The 23,115-nt window shown below is 42.2% G+C and overlaps 1 protein-coding gene across 1 annotated transcript in view; it reads right to left on the minus strand.

The window, feature by feature from the left end:
* The window catches only part of LOC141089251 (immunoglobulin superfamily member 1-like), a 156,376-nt gene that overhangs the window by 122,977 nt on the left and 10,284 nt on the right, over window positions 1-23,115 (minus strand). The window contains exons 2-3 of the mRNA XM_073575558.1: window positions 13,617-13,676; window positions 4,645-4,680 (exon numbers count right to left, since the gene is read on the minus strand). Coding sequence (XP_073431659.1) covers window positions 4,645-4,680; window positions 13,617-13,644 — 64 coding nt within the window. The 5' untranslated portion in view covers window positions 13,645-13,676. The remainder of the gene's footprint in view (window positions 1-4,644; window positions 4,681-13,616; window positions 13,677-23,115) is intronic.

Genomic DNA, 23,115 nt, shown 5'->3' on the forward strand with positions numbered 1-23,115 from the left:
CACATTTTGTACCTTTGGCAGCTCTACCTAATGCGGAAACATTGTCCAGATTGTTTGTGGAGCATGTGGTGCGGTTGCATGGGGTACCCCTGAATGTGGTGTCTGATAGGGGAGTGCAATTTGTGTCCAGATTTTGGAGAGCTTTTTGTAGGAGGTTGGGTATTAGTCTGTCCTTTTCATCCGCCTACCATCCAGAGACTAATGGGCAGACTGAGCGGACCAATCAGTCTCTGGAGCAAATTCTGCGTTGTTTGACCTCAGCCCGACAGGATGATTGGTGTTCTGTGTTACCATTGGCTGAGTTTGCTTTTAACAACCGCACTAACCAGTCTACGGGTACATCTCCTTTTTTTTGCAATTATGGGTTTCATCCTCATTTTGGAGAATTTTCCCGCTTGAATTCTGGGTGTCCTGGGGCGGATGAATCGATCCAGCGGTTGGGGGAGGTATGGCGGGAGGTCCAGAATAACATTACGAAGGCCCAGGACAAATTTAAATTTTTTGCGGACAAAAAATGATCCGTGGGTCCAGTGTTTCAGGTCGGGGTTAAGGTATGGTTATCCACCAAAAATATAAGGCTCAAGGTCCCCTCTGCGAAGCTTGGACCCAAGTTTATAGGTCCCTATGTAATTACCGAAGCAGTTAACCCGGTGGCTTTTCGGTTGCAGCTCCCGCCATCTCTGCGGATCCCAAATGTTTTCCATAAGGCCCTTTTGAAACCTGTGAGGTCCAGTGGGGAGGGATCATCATCTTCCCTGACACCGGTTCTGGTAGATGGGAAGGCTGAGTACGAGGTGGAACGAATTGTCGACTCCAGGTTGGTCCGTCGCACCCTTCAGTATTTGATACATTGGAAGGGCTACGGTCCTGAGGAACGCTCGTGGGTTCCTGCTCGATCAGTTCATGCGGATCGGTTGATCCGAGCCTTTCACGCCAAGTACCCTGAGAGACCTGGGGGTCCGGTGGCCCCCATTGAGAGGAGGGTACTGTCATGATCCAGGACGGGATTTCGCTTTGACCCGTCCTGGTTAGACTAGGGGTTAATTGTGCTGCCTCTCTCTGGCAGCAGGAGGCTATTTAGTGCTCACTGGACCTGGGTCCGGTGTCAGTTATACTCCTGCCCTCGGCTGAGTTAAGTGACCTCTTGTATACGTGTGCCTTGTGCCTGATATCTTGCTTGTTTGTTCGGTTGTGATCTGGTTCTGTCCCTGTTACGAGTTCTGCCTGACCCTCTTGTACTGCGCTACCTCTCGTGTATGACTCTCTGCTTGTGACCCGACTTCTCTCTGCTCGTCCCCTTGGTACCACGTCGCCCTCTTGTGTATGACCTTTGGCTCTGTCTGACTACCCGTCTGTTTGTCCCTCCTGTACCTCGTTCGCCCGTACTGTGTGTGACCTCTGTTTTGCCTGACTCTGAGTTGTTGTATGGTGTCCTGTCCTATCTGAATACAGGACGCTAAGCCCCGCCCCCTTGCAGTCACATGACCATAGGTCCCGTGCACATTATTCAGTTTTAGTGTCCGCAGGTCCTATGCATCTTTACTTTCCAGCGCTGACTGGATCCTGACACTATTAGCCTGAAGCACGCCTGGTCACCTCTGCTGCCCTGCTCCCCAGGTATCTTTTAGCACTGCTTCTGTTCTCAGGACACGCGCACTGGCTCTATGAGCAAGTGCAGTGCGGTGTCTCTGACAGAAAGCATTTAAAGTAATAAAGCAGGATGGCACCGTTGAAGCTCTAAAAAACTATAAGGAGAAAAATATATTATCTAAAAAAACTAATGCTGCCAAAAAGGAAACAGAGAAGCACATTGCTAGGGAGAGAAAAACTAATCCCAAACTATTCTTCAACTATATCAATAATAAAAGAATCTTAAGTGAAAGTGTAGGCCCCTTAAAAAATTGTGAAGAAAGAATGGTTGTAGATGATGAGGAAAAAGCTAATATATTAAACACCTTCTTCTCCACGGTATTCACGGTGGAAAATGACATGTTAGGTGAAATGCTGAGAGACAAAGAAAACCCTATATTAACGGTCACCAATCTAACCCAAGAAGAGGTGCGAAACCGGCTAAATATGGTTAAAATAGATAAATCTACGGTCCAGATGGCATACACCCATGAGTACTAGGAGAACTAAGTAATGTAATAGACAAGTCATTATTTCTTATATTTAGGGACTCTATAGCGACGGGGTCTGTTCCACAAGACTGGTGCATAGCAAATGTGGTAGCAATATTCAAAAAGAGCTCTAAATGTGAACCTGGAAATTATAGGCCAGTAAGTCTAACCTCTATTGTTGGTAAAATATTTGAAGGGTTTCTGAGGGATGTTATTCTGGATTATCTCAATGAGAATAACTGTTTTACTCCATATCAGCATGGGTTTATGAGAAATCGCTTCTGTCAAACCAAATCTAATCAGTTTTTATGAAGAGGTAAGCTATAGACTAGACCAAGGTGAGTAATTGGACGTGGTATATCTTGATTTTTCCAAAGCGTTTGATACCGTGCCACAGAAGAGGTTGGTACATGAAATGAGAATGCTGGGTCTGGGGGAAAATGTGTGTAAATAAGTAACTGGCTTAGTAATAGAAAGCAGAGGGTGGTTATAAATGGTATATTCTCTAACTGGGTCGCTGTAACCAGTGGGGTACCGCAGGGGTCGGTGTTGGGACCTATTCTCTTCAACATATTTATTAACGATCTGGTAGAAGGTTTACACAGTAAAATATTGATATTTGCAGATTATACAAAACTACGTAAAGCAGTCAATACAAGAGAAGATAGTATTCTGCTACAGATGGATCTGGATAAGTTGGAAACTTGGACCGAAAGGTGGCAGATGCAGTTTAACAATGATAAATGTAAGGTTATACACATGGGAAGAAGGAATCAATATCACCATTACACACTGAACGGGAAACCACTGGGTAAATCTGACATGGAGAAGGACTTGGGGATGCTCGTTAATGATAAACTTACCTGGTGCAGCCAGTGCCAGGCAGCGGCTGCCAAGGCAAACAGGACCATGGGGTGCATTAAAAGAGGTCTGAATACACCTGATGAGAGCATTATACTGCCTCTGTACAAATCCCTGCTTAGACCACACTTGGAGTACTGTGTACAGTTTTGGACATCGGTGTTCAGGAAGGATATAATGGAATTAGACCAAGTACAAAGGAGGGCAACAAAATTAATAAAGGGGATGGGGGAACTACAATACCCAGAGAGATTAGCAAAATTTGGATTATTTAGTCTAGAAAAAAGACGACTGAAGGTGATCTAATAACCATGTATAAGTATATAAGGGGACAATACAAATATCTCGCCGAGGATCTGTTTATACCAAGGAAGGTGACGGTCACAAGGGGGCATTCTCTGCGTCTGGAGGAGAGAAACTTTTTCCACCAACATAGAAGAGGATTCTTTACTGTTAGGGCAGTGAGAATCTGTAATTCCTTGCCTGAGGAGGTGGTCATGGTGAACTCAGTCCAAGGGGTTCAAGAGAGGCCTGGATGTCTTCCTGGAGCGTAACAATATTGTATCTTACAGTGATTATGTTCTTTAGAAGGACGTAGATCTGGGGATTTATTCTGACGGAATATAGGCTGAAATGGATGGACAAATGTCTTTTTTCGGCCTTGCTAACTATGTTAGATCGTAGCTATCAAGGTATCATTTCATTCAGCTTCCTATGACCTACATCCCCATATAGATGGCCTTAGGCCTCTTTCACACTTCAGTCTTTTGCAATCAGTCACAATCTGTCAAAGTGTGAAAAAAATGAATCCTGTGCATATTGCAAAAAACTGATGCATTGGATCCATTTTTATGACGGATCCGTTGTAGCAGCCTAGCTCTAGGATTTAAAGGAACAGAATTCTGGAGAGAGAGAGAGAGAGAGAGAATGAATTTTTATGTGCCAGAAAGGCTGTGGGGGTTAAATTAAATGAAAAGAAATTGTTCCGTGCATGCTCAGTTTGAAAAAACGGAATCCAGCAATGGATTCCGTCTATTGACGGACAGCGACAGATCCTGCTCCCATAGGCTTCCATTGTAGCCAATGACGGATGGCGCAGGATCCGTCAATGTCCGACTTTTCGACGTGCACAAAAAACGTTACTCTGTCTGTTGTCTCCTGCCACAGGACAGAGATTTTCTGACGGATCCGTCGAAAGACGGATGAAAAGTGTGGCCATCTGTTGCAATACATCACTAATACAAGTCTGTGAGAAAAAAACGGATCCAGCATGAAAAAAAGCTGGGTCCGTTTTTTTCACAAAACGACAGATTGTGACTAATGGCAAAAGACTGAAGCGTGAAAGAGGTCTTAGGAGTGATCTTACTGTCAGATTCCCTTAACCCTCATTATATTAAATAGTATTTTATGCTCTAAAGATCTCTAAACACAAAAGGGAGTGGATGAGTTAAAGAATAAGAACATGGCCTGCGTATGTGTAAATGATCTTTACTTTCAATGAAATTAAAATTAATTTGATTTTTATTAATTTAATAAATAATTTTATTTCCAATAAATGTTAATGCAGTTTACATTGTACAATTGACTCAAACGTCATTTTTATGTTAATGATATATAGATTTCTCAAATTCCTGTAATAAGTTCCCATTAACAATCCTATTACCTATTTGTGCCATTGCTGTGTTTCCAAGTAAAAACACTGTAAAAGATAAAATATGAATATGTAACATTGAGTAGATATTAATATAACATTTTTTAAAGGTAGTCTGTCATAACAATTCACTCCCATCGCTGTTTATATGGTCATGTTACTCTCTGAAAGATAATGTCATCCATACCTTTCTTGTTTCTCATTCATACCTTTATTTAAATTGCAAAAGTGCTGTTTAATTCTATATGCAATTGAGGCTTATGTGCGCTTGGAATGTTAAAGCACTTAAAGGGAATCTGTCACCCCGTTTTAGCGCTATAAGCTGCGTCCACCACCAATAGGGGCTTATCTACAGCATTCTGTAATGAAACCTGAAAGATAAGAAAAACACGTTAGATTATACTCACCGGGGGCGAGGGCGGGTGCGATGGGTGTCATGGTCCAGTCCGGCGCCTCCCATTTCATACGATTATGTCCTCCTCCTTGCTTCTCCCTCCGTTCCTGAGCAGGCGTACTTTCTCTGCCCTAATGAGGGCAGAGTAAAGTACTGCAGTGTGCAGGCGCCGGGAAAGGTCAGAGAGGTCCGGCGCCTGCGCACTGCAGTACTCTGCTCTGACCTCAACAGGGCAGATAAAGTATGCATGCACAGGAGCCGAGGGAGAAGCAAGGAGGAGGACATCATCATATGAAGATGGGAGGCACCGGACGGGATGGCAACACCCATCGGACCGAACCGAATGCCGGGGTGAGTATAATATAACTCTTTTTTCTTATTTTTCAGGTTACATCGGGGACTTATCTACAGCTATACAGAATGCTGTAGATAAGCCCCTGATGGTGGTGCCGGTAGCTGATAGGGCTAAAATGGGATGACAGATCCCCTTTAAGCCTCTGCCTCCCTGGATCTATTAAGCCATCCATCCTCACCTTTCTCTGCTTGACTGACAGTTCACTGACTGAATCGTTAAGCCAGTGAGCTGTCAGTCATGTAGAGGAAAGTGGGGCTTGGCAGAGAATAGAGTTGGGGAGGCAGATATTTGGGAAGTGCTTTGACATTCTAAGAGCACATAAGGCTCAATAGCATTTGGATTAAATCAGATGAAAGCTATCATTCACAGAGCAACATGTCCATATAAACAGTTTTTGCAATGGGTGTGAGTATGGAGTGTTCTGATAGATTCTCTTTAAAACCATTTGAAAATTAGAGAAACATGAAAAGTTGTATTACCAATAAGAGAAACAGCAGTGGACTTATGAAAATCACAGGATCGATAAACATGTTAATGATATGCGAATGATGAAAAGTTGGATACATAATTTTCAAAACATTTCAATTTTTTAAGCATCAACCATGAGCACCACATGCAGAAATACACACACATGCTTTGGAATGCTATCAATAAAGTTTTTAATGGTTGTCTGAGGAATGCTCTGCCACGTTGAATGGCCAGAATTAAGGATCGGAACTGGCAATTGCCCAGTGCCCCCGTTCCCTTATGGGCAATTACAAGAAGAAACTACTCTCATAATATCATTCCTGCATTATTCGTGCAGTTAAAAGTGCAGCAGGATCTTTGGTCATGTCACCAAAGGTCAGGTACACTGTGGGAGTCTAGAAGAACTGAACGGTTTATTTTCTGTGTATACTTATGTGTATATGTGTTCTGTGCATACATATATGTGTGTATGTATATGCTCTGTCTATACGTGTGTGTGTGTGTTTCTGCTCTGTTTTTCTGTATGTGCTTTGTGTACACGTGTGTATGTGATCTGTCTATACATGTGTGTTTTATTATGAGCTTTCTGTACATTTATGCGTGCTTGTGATCTTTGTATATGCTCTGTTTATACATGTTTGTGTGTATTAGGAGACAAAGTGTAGATCCCATATATGTAAAATTACAATACTTTATTAGAAAAGATAATACAATATCACAAAAATGACTAGTTACATAATGCAGGGGATGGGTAAGCAAAAAGTATGTCACACCAGGTCTGAATGGATATGTAAAGAGGTGGGGGAGCGGCAACTCCTACACATAGATTACAAAAAAGTCACATATAGAATGAGACCAGAGTTTGTATTAAGAAAACAAATGAGGAGTAAAATCACAAAAGACAAATGACCAAGGCTTAGTATAGAAAACCTTATGGCTAAAACAGCCAGATAGGAACAAGTAATCTCCCCATAAATCGTAGAATATAAGTAGTGCCACTCTTACCCATAATGCCTCTATTCAGAATCCCAGGACACGTAGCCCCGGGTGTGCTCATTGTATGCATGTGTGCTTATGTATGCGCTTATGTATATGCTGTGCACGGCCTCCATCAGGGCATTACTACCCTTACTGCTGTATGGGGCCCGGTGAACAGCAGTACACAGAGGGGCCCACAGGTCCGGAGCCCCGCTTATGTGCTACTGTCCATCTACTTACTTTGATGGCTGCGCATCTCCCGCTCCCTCCATCTTCTGTGTGCTTCCTGTCAGGTGACGGCGCGTACGCGATGACGTAATCGCGTAAACACCGCCTGACATGTATACCAGACGCTGGACGCAGAGCCGCACTGCTGGGGAGTGACTGTGAGGTAAGTATACAAAACATTTTTGTTTTCTGCATAAAATAAATTAAATGGGTGAGGGGAGCAGGAGGAATTGCACATGATGATGGGGGAAGGAGTAAGGGTGACTGCACATGATGATGTGGGGAGTGGGGTTAAAGGGGGAATGCACAAGATGACAGGGAAGGAGTAAGAGGGACTGCACATGCTGAAGTGGAGAGTTAAAGGGGGACTGCACATGATGATGTGGGGAGGGGGCTTAAAGGGGGACTGCACATGATGAAGTGGGGGGTTAAGGGGGACTGCACATGATCATGTGGGGAGGGGGGTTAAAAGGAACTGCACATGATGACATGGGGGTAAAAGGGACTGCACATGATGAAGTGGGGGGTAAAGGGGACTGCACATGATGAAGTATGGGGGTGGGGACTGCAAATTATAAAGTGGGGGTAAGGGGGACTGGAAATGATGAAGTGGGGGTGAAAGGGGATTGCACATGATATAGTGGCGGGAATGAGACTGCACATGAAGTGGGGGGAAAGGGACTGCACATGATGAAGTGGGGTGAGGGGATAGGAGACTGCAAATGATGAACTGAGAGTGAGGGACAGAGACATCAATTGAATTGAAGGTGGGGGGTGGGGAGAGCAAATGATGATCTGGGAAGAGATCAAGTAATGAATTTTGAGGGTGGGGGGAGTAAATGATGTATTGAATGTGGGGGTAGAGCTGTTGATAATGAATATAGTTTGGGAGAGAGAAGACATTGCAATGAATTGGGGTGGAAAGAGTATGTAAATATAATGAGTCGGGGAGCGGGAGGTACATAGTGGGGGGCGTTGAGTATGCCTGGTAATGAATTGGGGGAAAGAGTACAGGTGCTAATTAATTTCTATATTAGGTGGGGAAAGTGGCTATGTGTAGCTAGAAGGGGCTCTGTGGTGGATTATAATTTATATTTGGAATGGTGGGTTGCATAATAACCAGTTATGTATTAATGGTGGGTGCATATCTGTATTCAGATGTGTAGTGTAGAAGAAAAGGGAAAAAGAGGGGAATGTGATCTGGAAGCTGTGCTCTAGGTAACTATGTGTTATTTTATGCAGAGACGAGTCCTGGCTGGAAGAAGTGATGGTGGTCTGAGCTGCATGAAAAAGAAAAGCAAAGATGAAGGACTACAGCTAGAGATGTCACTGATGAGTCAGTGTGTTACCTGTACACTGACACTATACACTGTATACTATATACAGAGGTCCTGTGTATAATGGCCCCAGTGATCACTATATCATCTGTACACTGACACATTGTATACAGAGGTCCTGTATAATGTTACTGGTGATCACTGTATTACCTGTACACTATATACAGAGCTCCTGTGTATAATGTCACCAGTAATTACTGTATCACCTGTACTCTGACACTATATACAAAGCTCCTGTGTATAATGTCACCGGTGATCACTGTAATACCTGTACACTATCACTGTATACTATGTACAGAGCTTCTGTGTATAATGTCACTGGTGATCACTGTATTACCTGTACACTGACAGTAAATACAGAGTTCATGTGTATATTGTCACTTAGTTTTGTGTTTTTTTTATTATTAATGATCAGTATTGTAGTATTCAGTCACTATGTGGTGGTAATATGTGGTCTGGTCATGATGTGTCCCTTGTATGTTGTATTAATGGTCATTTAAAAAAATGTATGTGAGTCATTCCCTTAAATAAAAAATATATCAAAATATATTTAATAAGTTATAGTAGAGTAGAGTCCGGCCAAATGGTCTGCCATGTCGTGGTGATGGCTTAAAAATTCTTATGGCCAGAACAAAAGCTGATGGCTATGTATGTGATCTGGTGTTTTATGGGAACTGTTAATATTTGATTCATGAGGGCGTGGTTGAGAAGTTGAGTTTTTCCAAGAGTGGGCGGTGGGACTGTGGAAGGTTCGAAGGGTGGAGGTGGAGCTGGGGTGGAGCCTGCGTGGAGTCTCAAATGGGGCCCGAAATTTCTAGTGGCAGCCCAGATGCTGTGTATACGTGTGTGTGCTCTGTGCATACATATGTGTGGCGCCCTGTGACTTTGCCGCCACAAAATGGTTAAATATGTACTGTTTTGTATGTGTTTTGTGAGCAATGGGAGTTATGCTTTCTCTGTTAGAGACCACAACACACACACACACACACACACACACAAATTACCTCAATCCCTTACTTGTCTGAAGCTTAGAGCTTTGCAGACACACCCTAACTGGGAGGGGGAGGAGCAGAGTTGTTGTTTTCAGTGGTGAAGAAGAAGGAGAAGAACGCACCTGGAAGCCATGATGACATGTGGTCCCTCCAGGAGTAAAGCTAATAAGAAGCATCAGGGAATCAGCCCCTAGGCCATCCATGCTTTCAGAGCAGCGTTGTAAGCTGAGAGACTGTGTGAGTTTATTCAACCACCAGCAGAGTGTTTCCCCCGGAAAGACTGCAGAAAGCTAGGATCAGTGAAGGATTGTGCAAGTGCTTCACACAGGAACCAAGCTGCAAGTTGCCCAAGGAGGAAAACACAGTGAGTAGAGGCTATTGTGCAAGAAGAGCTTCACACAGGAACCAAGCTGCAAGTTGCCCAAGGAGGAAAACACAGTGAGTAGAGGCTATACTAGAAGTTCCAAACCTTGGGAAGCCTTGGTCCCTGAAGGGATTAGAATATCAGGAAGCTTACACCGAGTCACAGCAGAAGGACGGATAACTCCCATTCTCCAGAGCAGACTGTAACCTGGCGAGAGTTGTAATATCTCCTCTGAACTGCACCTGAACTAGAGTAAACGATAAAGTGACTTTCCTTGTCTTCTGCCTTATTACTCCATGCCTTCTACTTCCATCACAATCTCTGGGGGACAGCCCTGGTTGGAGGGGTTTAAACATCTGCACTGCCATCTACTCCCCCAGGGATCAGCTGCAGTGCCGACTTTACTACAGTCGAGCACTCCAACTGGCGTCACGAATCACTACATAAACTTTAACCCTAATCAATAATCCCCTTTTATATGACCGCCTGGGGCCATGGACCAGGTCACTGCCACTGTGAAACATCCCTTTAAGACGACCAGCCCGGTACCGAGTATCCCATGGCCTCTGGGGCGCGTCATATGCTTTGTTTGAATGTGCATGTGACCTGTGTATATACATATACTGTACATGTCTGTATGTACTTTGTGTATATACATAATGTTTGTGTAACATGCAGTGTATGTCTAAAATATACAGGAAAGATGTATATCTTTGTAACGTGTTAGCCAGTATTAAAAGGTATCAACCACTGAGGACTCAATTCTAAATAATTTTCTGTCTTAAATATAGTGTTTATGTGTGCGTGTGTGGTATTCACATTTATAAATACCAGCAGCGCAGATGAGAGATCAAAGGTGTAAACGTGTCAGCAAGCACGCATTGAACAAGCAAAATTATGCTCATTTATCAGGTGATTGGATTGTTTATGCCAGAACAAAAAACATTGTTCTCGGCATCACATTGCCTGATGTAAATAGGAGATGTGCTGATAACATGGTATGTTCTATCATGTGGATATGGTCTGTCCTGTCCCCGTCATTCTTTGCCAGCCTGTTTAAAGAGGACAGTAAGGCTAGATTCACATTGTGTTAATGCAGTTCGCTCAATGCACAGCGTTGGCAGACTGCGTTAATGCTACTCCTGATTTGTGATCGCGTTATACGATCCCGCTAGTGCAGATGAAGCATCTGCGCTAGTAGTGACGGACCCTCGGATGCTGCAGACCACGTCCAAGGGTCCATCACAGAATGACGGCACATTGCTAATGCATGCCGATTATGGCATGCGTTAGTGATGCGCTCGTCTATAGCAGTCTATGGGTGCGCTAACGCATCCATTACATAGCGTTAATGCTGCTATGTAACGGATGCGTTAAACATACACCCTTAACGCAATGTGAACCCAGCCTAAACAAGAATTGAGCAACTTCAATATAGTCGATCATGCTCGTTTAATGGTGCGACCTAAATGCTTCTATGTGATGGTGCAATATATTAGCAGGGGCTCCACTTTGTTTACCACCAGCCCTGGAAATACTCTTTGCAACTGCAGAAGTATGTTCTCACAGATGCGCTTGATGAGAGACAGGGAGACAGGTTGATCACAGTAGTTCGAGCAACATGCATCTTGGTGTTGTGATGTTGAAAAACGGTTCTTGTGAAATTTTGGTAAAAAATACTACTCATGCTACTGGTTCCACGACCAAATTAATGTAACACCAAGCTGTTAGTGTACCTGTAATGTTGAGGGCTAAAAAATACTGTACATTATTCTAATCTCTGGAATAGACTGGTATGATATTCCTTCGTGAAGAGCTCTTCATGGCGTTGACCACTTGGTCTCCAACTGAAGACCAGAGACTGGAATGGTGCAATGGAGGCTGAAATGGAAGTGTTTCCTCTTAAGTGATGAGTTCAATGTTTGTCTTGCATGCAATAGTAGCCTCTGGAGGCCATGTTGGCAACGATCGTGATTATGATTTGGTGTGGCATAATGTATGGTAGCTTTACCCCTCTAGACTTTATTTCAATTACACTAACAGCTCAGCATTGCATTGATTTGGTAGTGGAACCAGTGGTACTGCAATTTCTATTAAATGTCCCATGAGACATTTTTCAACATTAAGTTGGAAGGCCGTGTTGTTGCTCATGCTACTGTGAGAAGCCTGTGTAGATTGAATGTTCGATGATGGATTGCAGCATCTCCGGACTGCTCTCCAATCGAGCACATAGGTCGGCAATTGCAACATTTAAACATTTGCATATCATTTACATGTTTATTCATCCTGTTATTTCCATAATAGTCTCAGACGCTACCAAGCTGTGATTGGCAGCATCTGGGAGGGAGAGATGACCGCATATATCCTAGTAAAATCTCTGATGAAATACCCAATTGAACTACAAGGGGAGATTTCACATACCGTACTTCAAAAACAATACATGTGAATAACCCTGCAATGAAGTAACCCAGCATAAAACTGAAAAATGCAGCAAAATCAGGGGATTACAAGGCTTTCACCTCAATATTTATGAGCAAGATACAAATCTTCTCTAAAAGGTTAATTGCAAAACACAATCTATCTACAGAATAGGGGATAACGTGTTGATTTCTAGGGGTCTGATTGTCACATGTCGAATGCAGTGGAGGGGGTGCATGCTCGACCTATGTGTTCTATCTCAGACATTTAATTCATGATCCCTGATTATCTGCTTGTTAATGTATACAGTATTTTCTGGCTCCATCTAGTGACCAGAGTCATAACCGCAGTGTTATTGTGTGTTTTACTTTCACTTTGTATTTCCCCTCCATTTGCAGTGCATTCTGGTAAGGTTGCAATGCACCCTGGTAGCCTTTTACACAGGATTATGGTTAGTTCAGCCCCATTTTCCCTCCAGTCCACCATTTTCCTTCTGCCTGCATTCAGGAAGCATCTTCTCCCCTTGTGACAGCATCGCTGGTAGGTATTTATGTTTCCTTTATCCAATTCCTGTCTCATATTAGCCTGCTTAGTTATTTCCCCCTGGTTAGCGCTTAGTGCAGATGATGTATTATGTATATATGAATCCCTGATGAACCCTGTACTGATTGTATGCATATATGTTTTTGTTTGTAGGTTCACCGCGCCAATATACCATCACGTTCAATAAAGCACAGATTCAACCTACAGTCTCCTTATTGGACCCCGGTATAGCGGTTTAGCTGCCTGTATAGCTACATGAAGTCTGATTCATTTAGTGAGGACAGAACGCTAGGCTTAATTCAATGTCTATGATACTGATAGAGAAAGCCATTTCCTATATGGTTCTTTCCAGAAATCCCATTGACAAAAAATGTAGGCGAGGCTAAGCATGTGCACCTTTGCTCCATTAATGACATTGTTACAGAGCCCCTTTCTCTGGGTACCAAAGATCTGATTTTGGGATTGCTAGGGTTCCCTATGGATTGGGGATAACATGATATTTTTGGAAAAAGAAATGCCAGTTAATAAACCATTCTAAATATTCAGCAATAGAGTTAAACTAGAATAAACATTTATAGCTTAAAGGCATAAAAGGGTTGTCAGGGATTAACATTGATGAACTATCTATAGGATAAGGCATGGGGTTTGATGCCAAGCATCTGCCCATAGCATGTGCATGTAACAGCAGATTCAAGTGTGTGTCTGCTGTTAAACCCCCACCTAAGTCCAGGATAACCTTTGCATATTAATATTTAAAATATTCATTAAATTATTAAATAGTTTTAACACTTGGGGATGTATCAGGTAGCCAGTATAGATATCTGGGAAAATATGAGCTATATGCTTAGAAGTAATATAATTTTTTAATACTTAAGTGTTAATAAAATTTACAGTATTTATGACTTACCTATGCAGAAGTTGATGACCCCAGACATGGTTTCCTGAGTTTTCAGTGATAAACCTTGCCCTGAAGAGCACAAACATCAGTTTAGATGTAACTCACTGAATCTTGAAACAAATATGATGTTACAATTTCCAATCATTGAAAGGACTTCATTAACTCAAGCAGGCCACCATGTTATCTACAGAATAAATGTCTACGGTAAACACAAAAATAATTCCTATTGTGCTCAGTTTTAGGAATCAGATACAAAATTATATAATAAAATTATTCAGTATATCAGGAAAATCTGGCCAAATGGCCAAACATAAAATGTCCTCCTGACAACATGTACATGATGAGTGGCATTGGCCACATGTGCTTGCTAATTTGAATGAAGAGAAGGAAATAAGCCATTTTCAGAAACCTGTGTCTGCGGCTTATCTCCCATGGTAACAAATAATTGGGCGTTGAAATACAGTAAGTCAAATTACATGTTCCCTTAATATCTGCTGCTGGTGAAGATTCAGTCAATACTGCTGATATTTGGGAGTTTGAACTATTTTTGTTTAATGCAGGGGCGCGTAACATTTTTTGATTTGAGGGCCAGATTCACCCCTAACTCCAACTCCATGGCCTGCAAAAAAAAACCTCATAAAATGTCTGAACATAAATATTCAGTTGGTGCTTATTCCATTTTAACAGCTCCCACCTACCAGAAGGATAGAGGTCCTCTTCTCTCTGTAGGGATTTGCTCTGGTAGGTGGTGGCAGGGACGCAGTAATGAGGCAACACACAGACTTAGAGTCCAATTTCAGTGGTTTAATGTCACTTTAAAACAGCAGGTTAACAGAAAGTAGCGGAAAAACACAAATATACTCCAGCTTGGAGAACCACTGGTCTCAGACTCACCCTTGTATGGGACGGGCTTAACTAGGCAGCTGCCAGGTCAGCGACATCCGCCAGGTGCCATTCCCAGGGTTTGTTTGGAGTCTTGCTGCTATAGCTTTGCAGCATGTGCAGTCAAACAAACAGATTCAGGCTAACTCCAGCCAGGTTCCTGTATCTTCCACACACACTCACCATGTGCCAAATACCAACCTCCTTTACATAGCCTATAACCCCTCCCACAGGTGAGGTAGACATCACATGGGCTGATCACGTGACCATGACATCATTACAGGTCCTTGTCTTTAGGGAAAATCCTGGCCAAACATTAACCTGCTGGGAGAAATGTATCTCCCATCTAGTAAAACACCCTTTGCTGTACCACATCTCACATTCAAAACCATTAAAGGAAGAACCAAAAGTTCTATCTTCGCCTCATCAGACCAGAGAATCTTATTTCTCATAGTCTGGGAGTCCTTCATGTGTTTTTTAGCAAACTCTATTTGGGATTTCATTTGTCTGGCACTGAGGAGAGGCTTACACTGGGCTATTTTGCCATAAAGGCCCAACTGGTAGAGGACTGTAGTGATAGTTGACTTTGTGGAACTTTCTCCCATCTCCCTACTGCATCTGTGGAGCTCAGCCACAGTGATCTTGTGGTTCTTCTTTACCTCTCTCACCAAGGCTCTTCTTCCACGATTGCTCAGGTTGTCCACGATTGCTCAGGTAGACAGCCAGGTCTAGGAATATAACCCTGGAGGGTTCAACCATATCTCCCAAGCAGCATGCCCGCTGTCTATCCGATCACTCACTCGCTCTTGTCAAAGGGCAGCACGGTGGCTCAGTGGTTAGCGCTGCAGCCTTGCAGCGCTGGGGTCCTGGGTTCGAATCCCACCAAGGACAACATCTGCAAGGAGTTTGTATGTTCTCCCCGTGTTTGCGTGGGTTTCCTCCGGGCACTCCGGTTTCCTCCTACACTTCAAAGACATACTGATAGGGAATTTAGATTGTGAGCCCCATTGGGGACAGTGATGAAAATGTGTGCAAACTGTAAAGCGCGGAATATGTTAGCGCTATATAAAGATTATTAAAGTTTATTATCTGCATCTTAAAAACATCTCCATAATCCGACCTTTTCTCACCTTTGAAACTGCTAAGACTCTTACTGTCACTCTTATTAATTCTCATCTGGACTACTGCAACTCTCTTCTGATCGGTCTCCCTCTTACCAAACATTCTCCTCTCCAATCCATCTTGAATGCGGCAGCCAGGGTCATATTTCTGTCCAGCCGCTTCACTGATGCCTCCATCTTGTGCCAGTCATTACACTAGCTACCTATTCGCTACAGGGTCCAGTATAAACTCATCTCTCTCACCCACAAAGCTCTCCACTGTTCTGCACCGTCTTATATCTCCTCTCTCATCTCTGTCTATCGCCCTACACGTGCCCTCCGTTCTACAAATGACCATAGACTAACATCCCCCGTAATGCGAACCTCGCACCTCCGTCTCCAAGACTTCTCTGGAATGTACTTCCCCAGACGATCAGACTGATACCTAGCCCCGACCTATTCAAGCACGCTTTGAAAACCCATCTCTTCAAACAAGCCTACCACATCAACTACTCAGTAAACTAACTTTGCCCTGTTCCCTCCTTCCAAATATTATTCTGAATCTGCACCCTACTATTCATCTGCCTCCACACCCTCCATGCACACGATAACTGCCCTTGATACTTGAATATTGCACTTAAACACACTGGCTGATGACCAGATCATGCAGCTTTATATGAAAATCCCTATTTATTATAATTGCCAGACCTGAATTAACAAGCACTTTTCACATACTGTGTCCCCCCCCCCATTTCCTTGTAGATTGTAAGCTTGCGAGCAGGGACCTCACTCCTAATGTCACTGTTTAAACTGTCTTAACTTGTATTGAATTTATTGTCTGTACAAGTCCTATCAGTTTAATTAAACACAGCTGGACTCCAATGAAGGAGTAGGATCATCTCAAGGAGGATCACAAGGAAATAGCATGTAATTTAAATATAAGTGTCTGAGCAAAGGGTCTGAATACTTATCACCAAGTGATATTTCAGTTTCTCTTTTTTAATACATTTGCAAAAATTTCTACATTTCTGTTTTTTCAGTCAAGATTGGATGCAGAGTGTACATTAATGAGAAAAAAATGAACTTTTTTGAATTTACCAAATGGCTGCAATGAAACAAAGAGTGAAAAATTTAAAGGGGTCTGAATACTTTCAGTACCCACTGTAGATAATATTTGATATATATATATATATATATATATATATATATATATATATATATATTTTTTTTTTTATATCAAGTGAAGAAAGAAATATATAAATAAAAAAATAAAGAAAAATGAAAATAATAAATGAAATAAAAAATATTATAAAAAATTATTATTAGTCATTACAAAATAATATAAATGTATATGGTGTGTATATCAATTAATAATTTGGCAGGTCACAAGCACACGCATGAGGATCCAAGTGGAAGTACCGTAAGTGCACACCCACGGCTACACATGTAAAAAATGTGAAAAAATGCCAAAAGTGCCATATGTGTAATCAATTAGTGCACAAAAAAGTGGAATCAGGTGAGCAGTCACAAACACACAGATGGGAATCTGAGTGGAAGTAAGTGCACACCCGTGATCGCAAAATTACATGTAAGGCTGGTGTCACACTTGCCATATGAAAAATCGGTCCGATTTTCTCGGCCGAGAATCGCAGGAGTGTTCTCCATATGGTGATCCGTATGTAATCCGTTTGCAATGCGATGATGCGATTTCCTCGCATTTAGTATCCTTATGACATCCGTATGCAATCCATATGAAATGCGATTTTAACATGAGCTTTTACATGCAGCAGTTCTCTGTCATTAACACATTGTTTTAAAATGAAATATTCTTCAAAATATATATAATATATATATATATACTGCTCAAAAAAATAAAGGGAACACTATTCCATTTGTAACATGCTGTTTGTGTTCCCTTTATTCCTTTGAGCAGTATGTATGTATGTATATATGTATGTATGTATGTATGTATGTATATATATATATATATATATTCATTCCAAAGAAAGGCAGCACTCCATAGTTTTTCAAGCGGTAGTGAGTTTATTAGACACACATAACCGGGCAACGTTTCGGCTCCTCAAGCCTATATATATACATATATAGATATTAGATTGATATATAGATAGATAAATTAAAAGCCGGCAAATGATCTGCCACATACAGTATAATCACAGAGTGACAGGATAGAATAGATGGAATAGATATATACACATAGAATAGGTGCGTGTGTGTAATATATATATGTAATATATATATTACATATATATATATATGTAATATATATATACTATCTGAAGAGCCCGGCGCTGCCCGTTCATAGTAACTAACCACGGTTAGTTATACCAAATTATAATGATTATATCTATCTATCTATATATAAAGCTGAGTGTATAGCCCCGCCCACTCCACATAGCCACATTCACTATAATATCCCACATCATCCCGTCAGCCAGAGCTACCGGACTACTATACCTAATATCCCACATCATCCCGTCAGCCAGAGCCACCGGACTACTACCCCTAATATCCCACATCATCCCGTCAGAGCCAGTAAAAGTAGAATAGTGAAATTGCACAGAAACATGGTTCAGTAAGATCCCAGGTTTTCTACTGATCAGGCTGATATTCTGCCACCATAAATATCACAGTCATGCTTTTCACCAATGGACAGGCACAACCTTATACATTAGTACAGTAGAGAAACCTTCACACACATTTTCTTGCACAGTCAACTTGTAATTGTCCGGCTGAGTTGCTCATAGATGTACAGCATCTGTATGCAGTATAGTATCATATTTAATGGGTTGTTATGGGAAAAGCATTACGTGTTATATGGGTATATTCAGGTGAATTGTGAGGAAAGTAGCACTTTAAAAAAACTCACAGCATCACAGCACAGTAACACATCAATAATGCATAAAAGTGTTTGTGAGAAGATATTAAATCCACATGACATTTAATATGTGCACTTTCCTACATTCATGTGTGTCACTTAATTATACCACACGGGAGGGGGGATTCATTTCTGTCATGTACTCACTGCTCCATTCTGGGGGACAGACGATGGCTGGAGCTTATGTTCCTGGGGATGCTAGTGGGAAAACTTGCGCATAGCAACCAATCACAGCTCAGCTACTTTTAACGAGCTCTGGTGAAATGAGAGATGCTTAGTGATTGGTTGCAAGGAAAACTGTTGGTCATAGCAACCAATCACATCTTAGCTTCTTTTGAACAGCTCTGGTGAAATGAAAGATGCTTCGTGATTGGTTGGTGATACACACACACACACACACACACAAACACACACATTGATATATATATATATATAAATAAATCAATCAGTGACACACACTCGTGTGTATATATATATATGTCTTTATATTTCGTAGAGCGATAGAAGAATAGCCGAGCTGGTAATTCATTTGTCGCCTTCTGTAAAATCACTGCAGGAGCCGACAGGATAGGAGAGATGGATTACATACAGAAAATCCATATAGAATAGGTAGATATATACATGTAAGTGACAAATACAATTAGTATAGTGTGTGTGCCAGTTCATTTTCCCACGCTCCAGAGTTCAGCGAGGGTCAGGATGTGAGGGAGTGTAGACTCAGTGACGTCAGCGTTAGTCACTGAGGCTACGCTGGCAGAATCTCCTCATTCAGTAGTGATCTTTCAGCCAGGACAGTCGCATCTTAAGGCCCCGTCACACACAGAGATATCACCAGCGAGATCGCTGATTTTGTGACTCCACAGCGATCTCGCCAGGGACTTCGGTGTGTGTGACATGTGTCAGCGACCGACCCCCCCCCTGCCGGGTATCGCTGATCATGCAGGATCGTCCTGGGCTGTTTTTTGAACATTGATCTCCCGCTGGCCAGCACGCATCGCTGCATGTGGCAGCGAGAGACCAGCGATCAGCGACACTGGACGCTGGTTTCCAATGTAAACAGCGGGTATCTAAGAGCCATACGGCTCTTAGATACCCGCTGTTTACATTGGACACCAGCTTGCTCGCTGGTCCTGATCGTTGGAGGGGCTGTCTATGTGACAGCTCACCAGTGATCAGCTTAACGATGTCCCAGCGATCCCATCCATGTCGGATTGTTGGTGGGATCGCTGGGACATCATTATTTGTAACGGGCGCTTTAGCACCATCCAGGTTGAAAAATGTATTTCCCCCAGATATGGATTACAGCGTGGTACACAACAACGGACAGGTATTTTATATTGTTGCTTTTTTATTTTCTGTATATTATAGAAGAATGAGGGCGTCACATGGATTAGTTGTGTTTGTAAGTATGGTTTAATTAAGAACAATAAAGGAGCCTGTGTCTTTATTTCAAATAAAGAATTTTTTAATGGGTGTCTGTGTTTTCTTTACAATTTGACAATGGGGTTAGTAGTAGGGGCATCTTATTGACGCCCCTCCATTACTAATCTTACTAATCTTGGGGCTTGATGTCACCTGAAATGTGACATCAACCCCCAAACTATTACCCCATATGCAACCGCTACAGGGCATTGGGAAGAGAAAGGCTATGCACTAGAATTGGAGCATCTTAGAGATGCGTCTTTTCTGAGGATGCTGAGAGCTGAAGTTTTTAGCCAGGGGGGCCAGGATCCATGGCCCCTTTCTAGGCTATTAACATCAGCCCTCAGCTATCTGCATAGCCATTGCTGGCTATTAATTATAGCTGGACCCCACACCATTTTTTTCCGTAAAATAATCTTTTATTCATTAAATGTATGTCCAGAATTTTGCACACACTCTATATGTATATATCTAATGTGGCGTAACGCCTACTATGTGTGTTGGGGAACACTCACTTGGCAGTGGATTAACATAGTCAGGCACACTTTTTCACACAAAACAGTGCACAGGATTTATTTAAACATCATAAATTGCAATGTAAGCCAGGTTGCACATCGCCAGCTTACACACAGTCCATTACTTCATCATGTGTGGCTTTACAAGGCTTTCACTAGTCATGCCAGACTCTCTCCAGTCACCGGGTGACCACACAGTTCAGTAACTGACCTTTGTCAGTGCACATAGCTCTTTCCCCATACCCAGGGTTACCTCTCAGGAGCTCCTGCTCCACAGGCTGACTCCTTGTCAGTCCAAGGTCCTCAACAGGACAGCGTCTTTCTCAGTGTGGGGCCGTCCCAGGCTCTGCACACACATATAGCCTGTTCAGGTGCTGTTCAGGACATTCGTCCAACACAGGCCACCAGGTCCAAGGTCTCACCACGTGCTCCATGAATCCAATCCTACTCCCAGGATCTTCCAACACAGACCTTCCAGGACCTTGCATCCTGAACCATTCAGGTACACACACTCTGTCCATGTGACCAGACCTCAGTCACATTATATGGTTGTAACCACCCCCCATGGATGGGCAGTGCATGTGTGGTTAGTCAATTCCTGCCCAGCTCTCTGACTAACCCTATAAGCCACCCTTATAAGAATGGTTGCAACCTTTTATGACATCATAGTCACCATGGCACCGGACTATGGGATGGAGGATATGTATGATGGGTATATGGGCATGGGACTATGGGATGGAGGATGTGTGATGGGTATATGGGCACTTGACTATGGGATAGAGGATAATTATTATAATTTGCTATAACTAACCACAGTTAGTTACTATGCCCGGGCAATGCCGGGCTCTTCAGCTAGCATACAGTGTATATATATATATATATATAGATATATATACTGTGTATATGTATTATATTAGTATATATCTATTCTTTTCTAACCTGTCAGTGTCATTTTACTGTACACCGCACATGAATTGCCGGCTTTTCAAAGGACACCGGTGCGTATCTCTCACAAGTCACATAGATGGTCCGTGTGGTGTGCGATTTTTTTTTTTCTCGCACCCATAGATTTACATTGGCGAGTCTTGGCCGATATAAGCAGCAAATCGCAGCATGCTGTGATTTCACTCACACGTGTAATACGGCCGAGAAAAAAATGATGGGAGCTGCCCCATAGCTTAACAGCACTCCGAGTGCTATGCGATGTTTTATCGCATAGCACTTGTCTGTATTACTCGCTAGTGTGACTCCGACCTTAATGTGTAAAAGGTACGTCACATGTAGAGTGGGGAAAATAAGTATTTGATAATTTGATACACTGCCGATTTTGCAAGTTTTCCTACCTACAAAGAATGGAGAGGTCTGTAATTTTTATCGTAGGTACACTTCAACTGTGAGAGACAAAATCACATTGTATGATTTTTAAATAATTAAATTGCATCATATTGCATGAAATAAGTATTTGACCACCTATCAACCAGCAAGAATTCTGTCTCTCACATAACTGTTAGTTTTTCTTTAAGAAGATCTCCTACTCTGCACTCATTACCTGTATTAATTGCTTCTGTGTGAACTTGTTGCCTGTATAAAAGACACCAACTTGATAAGAAGGTAACAACTGTTGGCACAATTATTAGAAAATAGAAGAAACACAAGATGACTGTCAATCTTCCTCGGTCTGGGGCTCCATACGTGATCTCGCCTTGTGGGGTAAGGATGATTCTGAGAAAGATCAGGGTTCAGCCCAGAACTATATGGGAGGACCTGGTCAATGACCTGAAGATTGCTGGGACCACAGCATCAAACATTACACACCATATTTGGAGGCCCCAAAACACCATACCAACAGTGAAGTTTGGAGGTGGGAACATCATGGTGGGGGGCTGTTTTTCAGCATATGCACTGGAAAACTTTATACAATTGAAGGAAACAATAATGAACAAATGTACCAAGACATTCATAATAAAAATCTGGTGCTATCTACTAGGATAATGATGATGAAACAAGGGTGGACATTTCAGCAAGACAGTGATCCCAAATACACAGCCAAGGAAACTCTCAGTTGGTTTCAGAGAAAAAAAATAAAGCTGCTAGACTGGCACAGCCAGTCACTTGATCCGAATCCAATAGAAAATTTATGGAAGGACCCAAAGCTCAGTGTTCATAGAAGGAGCCCACGAGACCTTCAGGATTTGAAGTATTTGTGGGAAAGAATGGACCAAAATCCCACCTGAGCAATGCATCCGACTAGTTTCTTCATACAGGAGGCTTCTTGAGCCATCATCACCAACAAAGACTTTTGTACGAAATATTAAATACATTTCAGCAAGCATGTTCAATACTTTTCCCTTGTGTCATTTCTGATTATTACACATGATTTATGGACATCTATGGGTTGATTTCTTTGCCTGTGCTTATAGGGTGGGTTGTTACCGACATCTGGTGAGAATTTCATATCAATAGCACCTTTAGAAATATATTTACTTAAAAAATTGGTGATGCTTTGAAAACTTATTTCACCTACTATATGAGAGCTCATTTTTGTTGAGATGTAAGCTTTGGTGTTTGAGGAACACATTGTTGTAACTGGTTGTAGACTCCTCATATTATTGAGTTAGCAATCTTAATAGGTGTACACACCTTCAGAGAGAGAGGGTCTATAAAAGGGAGGTAAAGTATGTCTGTATGTTAAA

This window comes from Dendrobates tinctorius, unplaced genomic scaffold (genome assembly GCF_039654945.1).
Source record: "Dendrobates tinctorius isolate UK_male_01 unplaced genomic scaffold, ASM3965494v1 ptg000044l, whole genome shotgun sequence".
Taxonomy (NCBI): domain Eukaryota; kingdom Metazoa; phylum Chordata; class Amphibia; order Anura; family Dendrobatidae; genus Dendrobates; species Dendrobates tinctorius.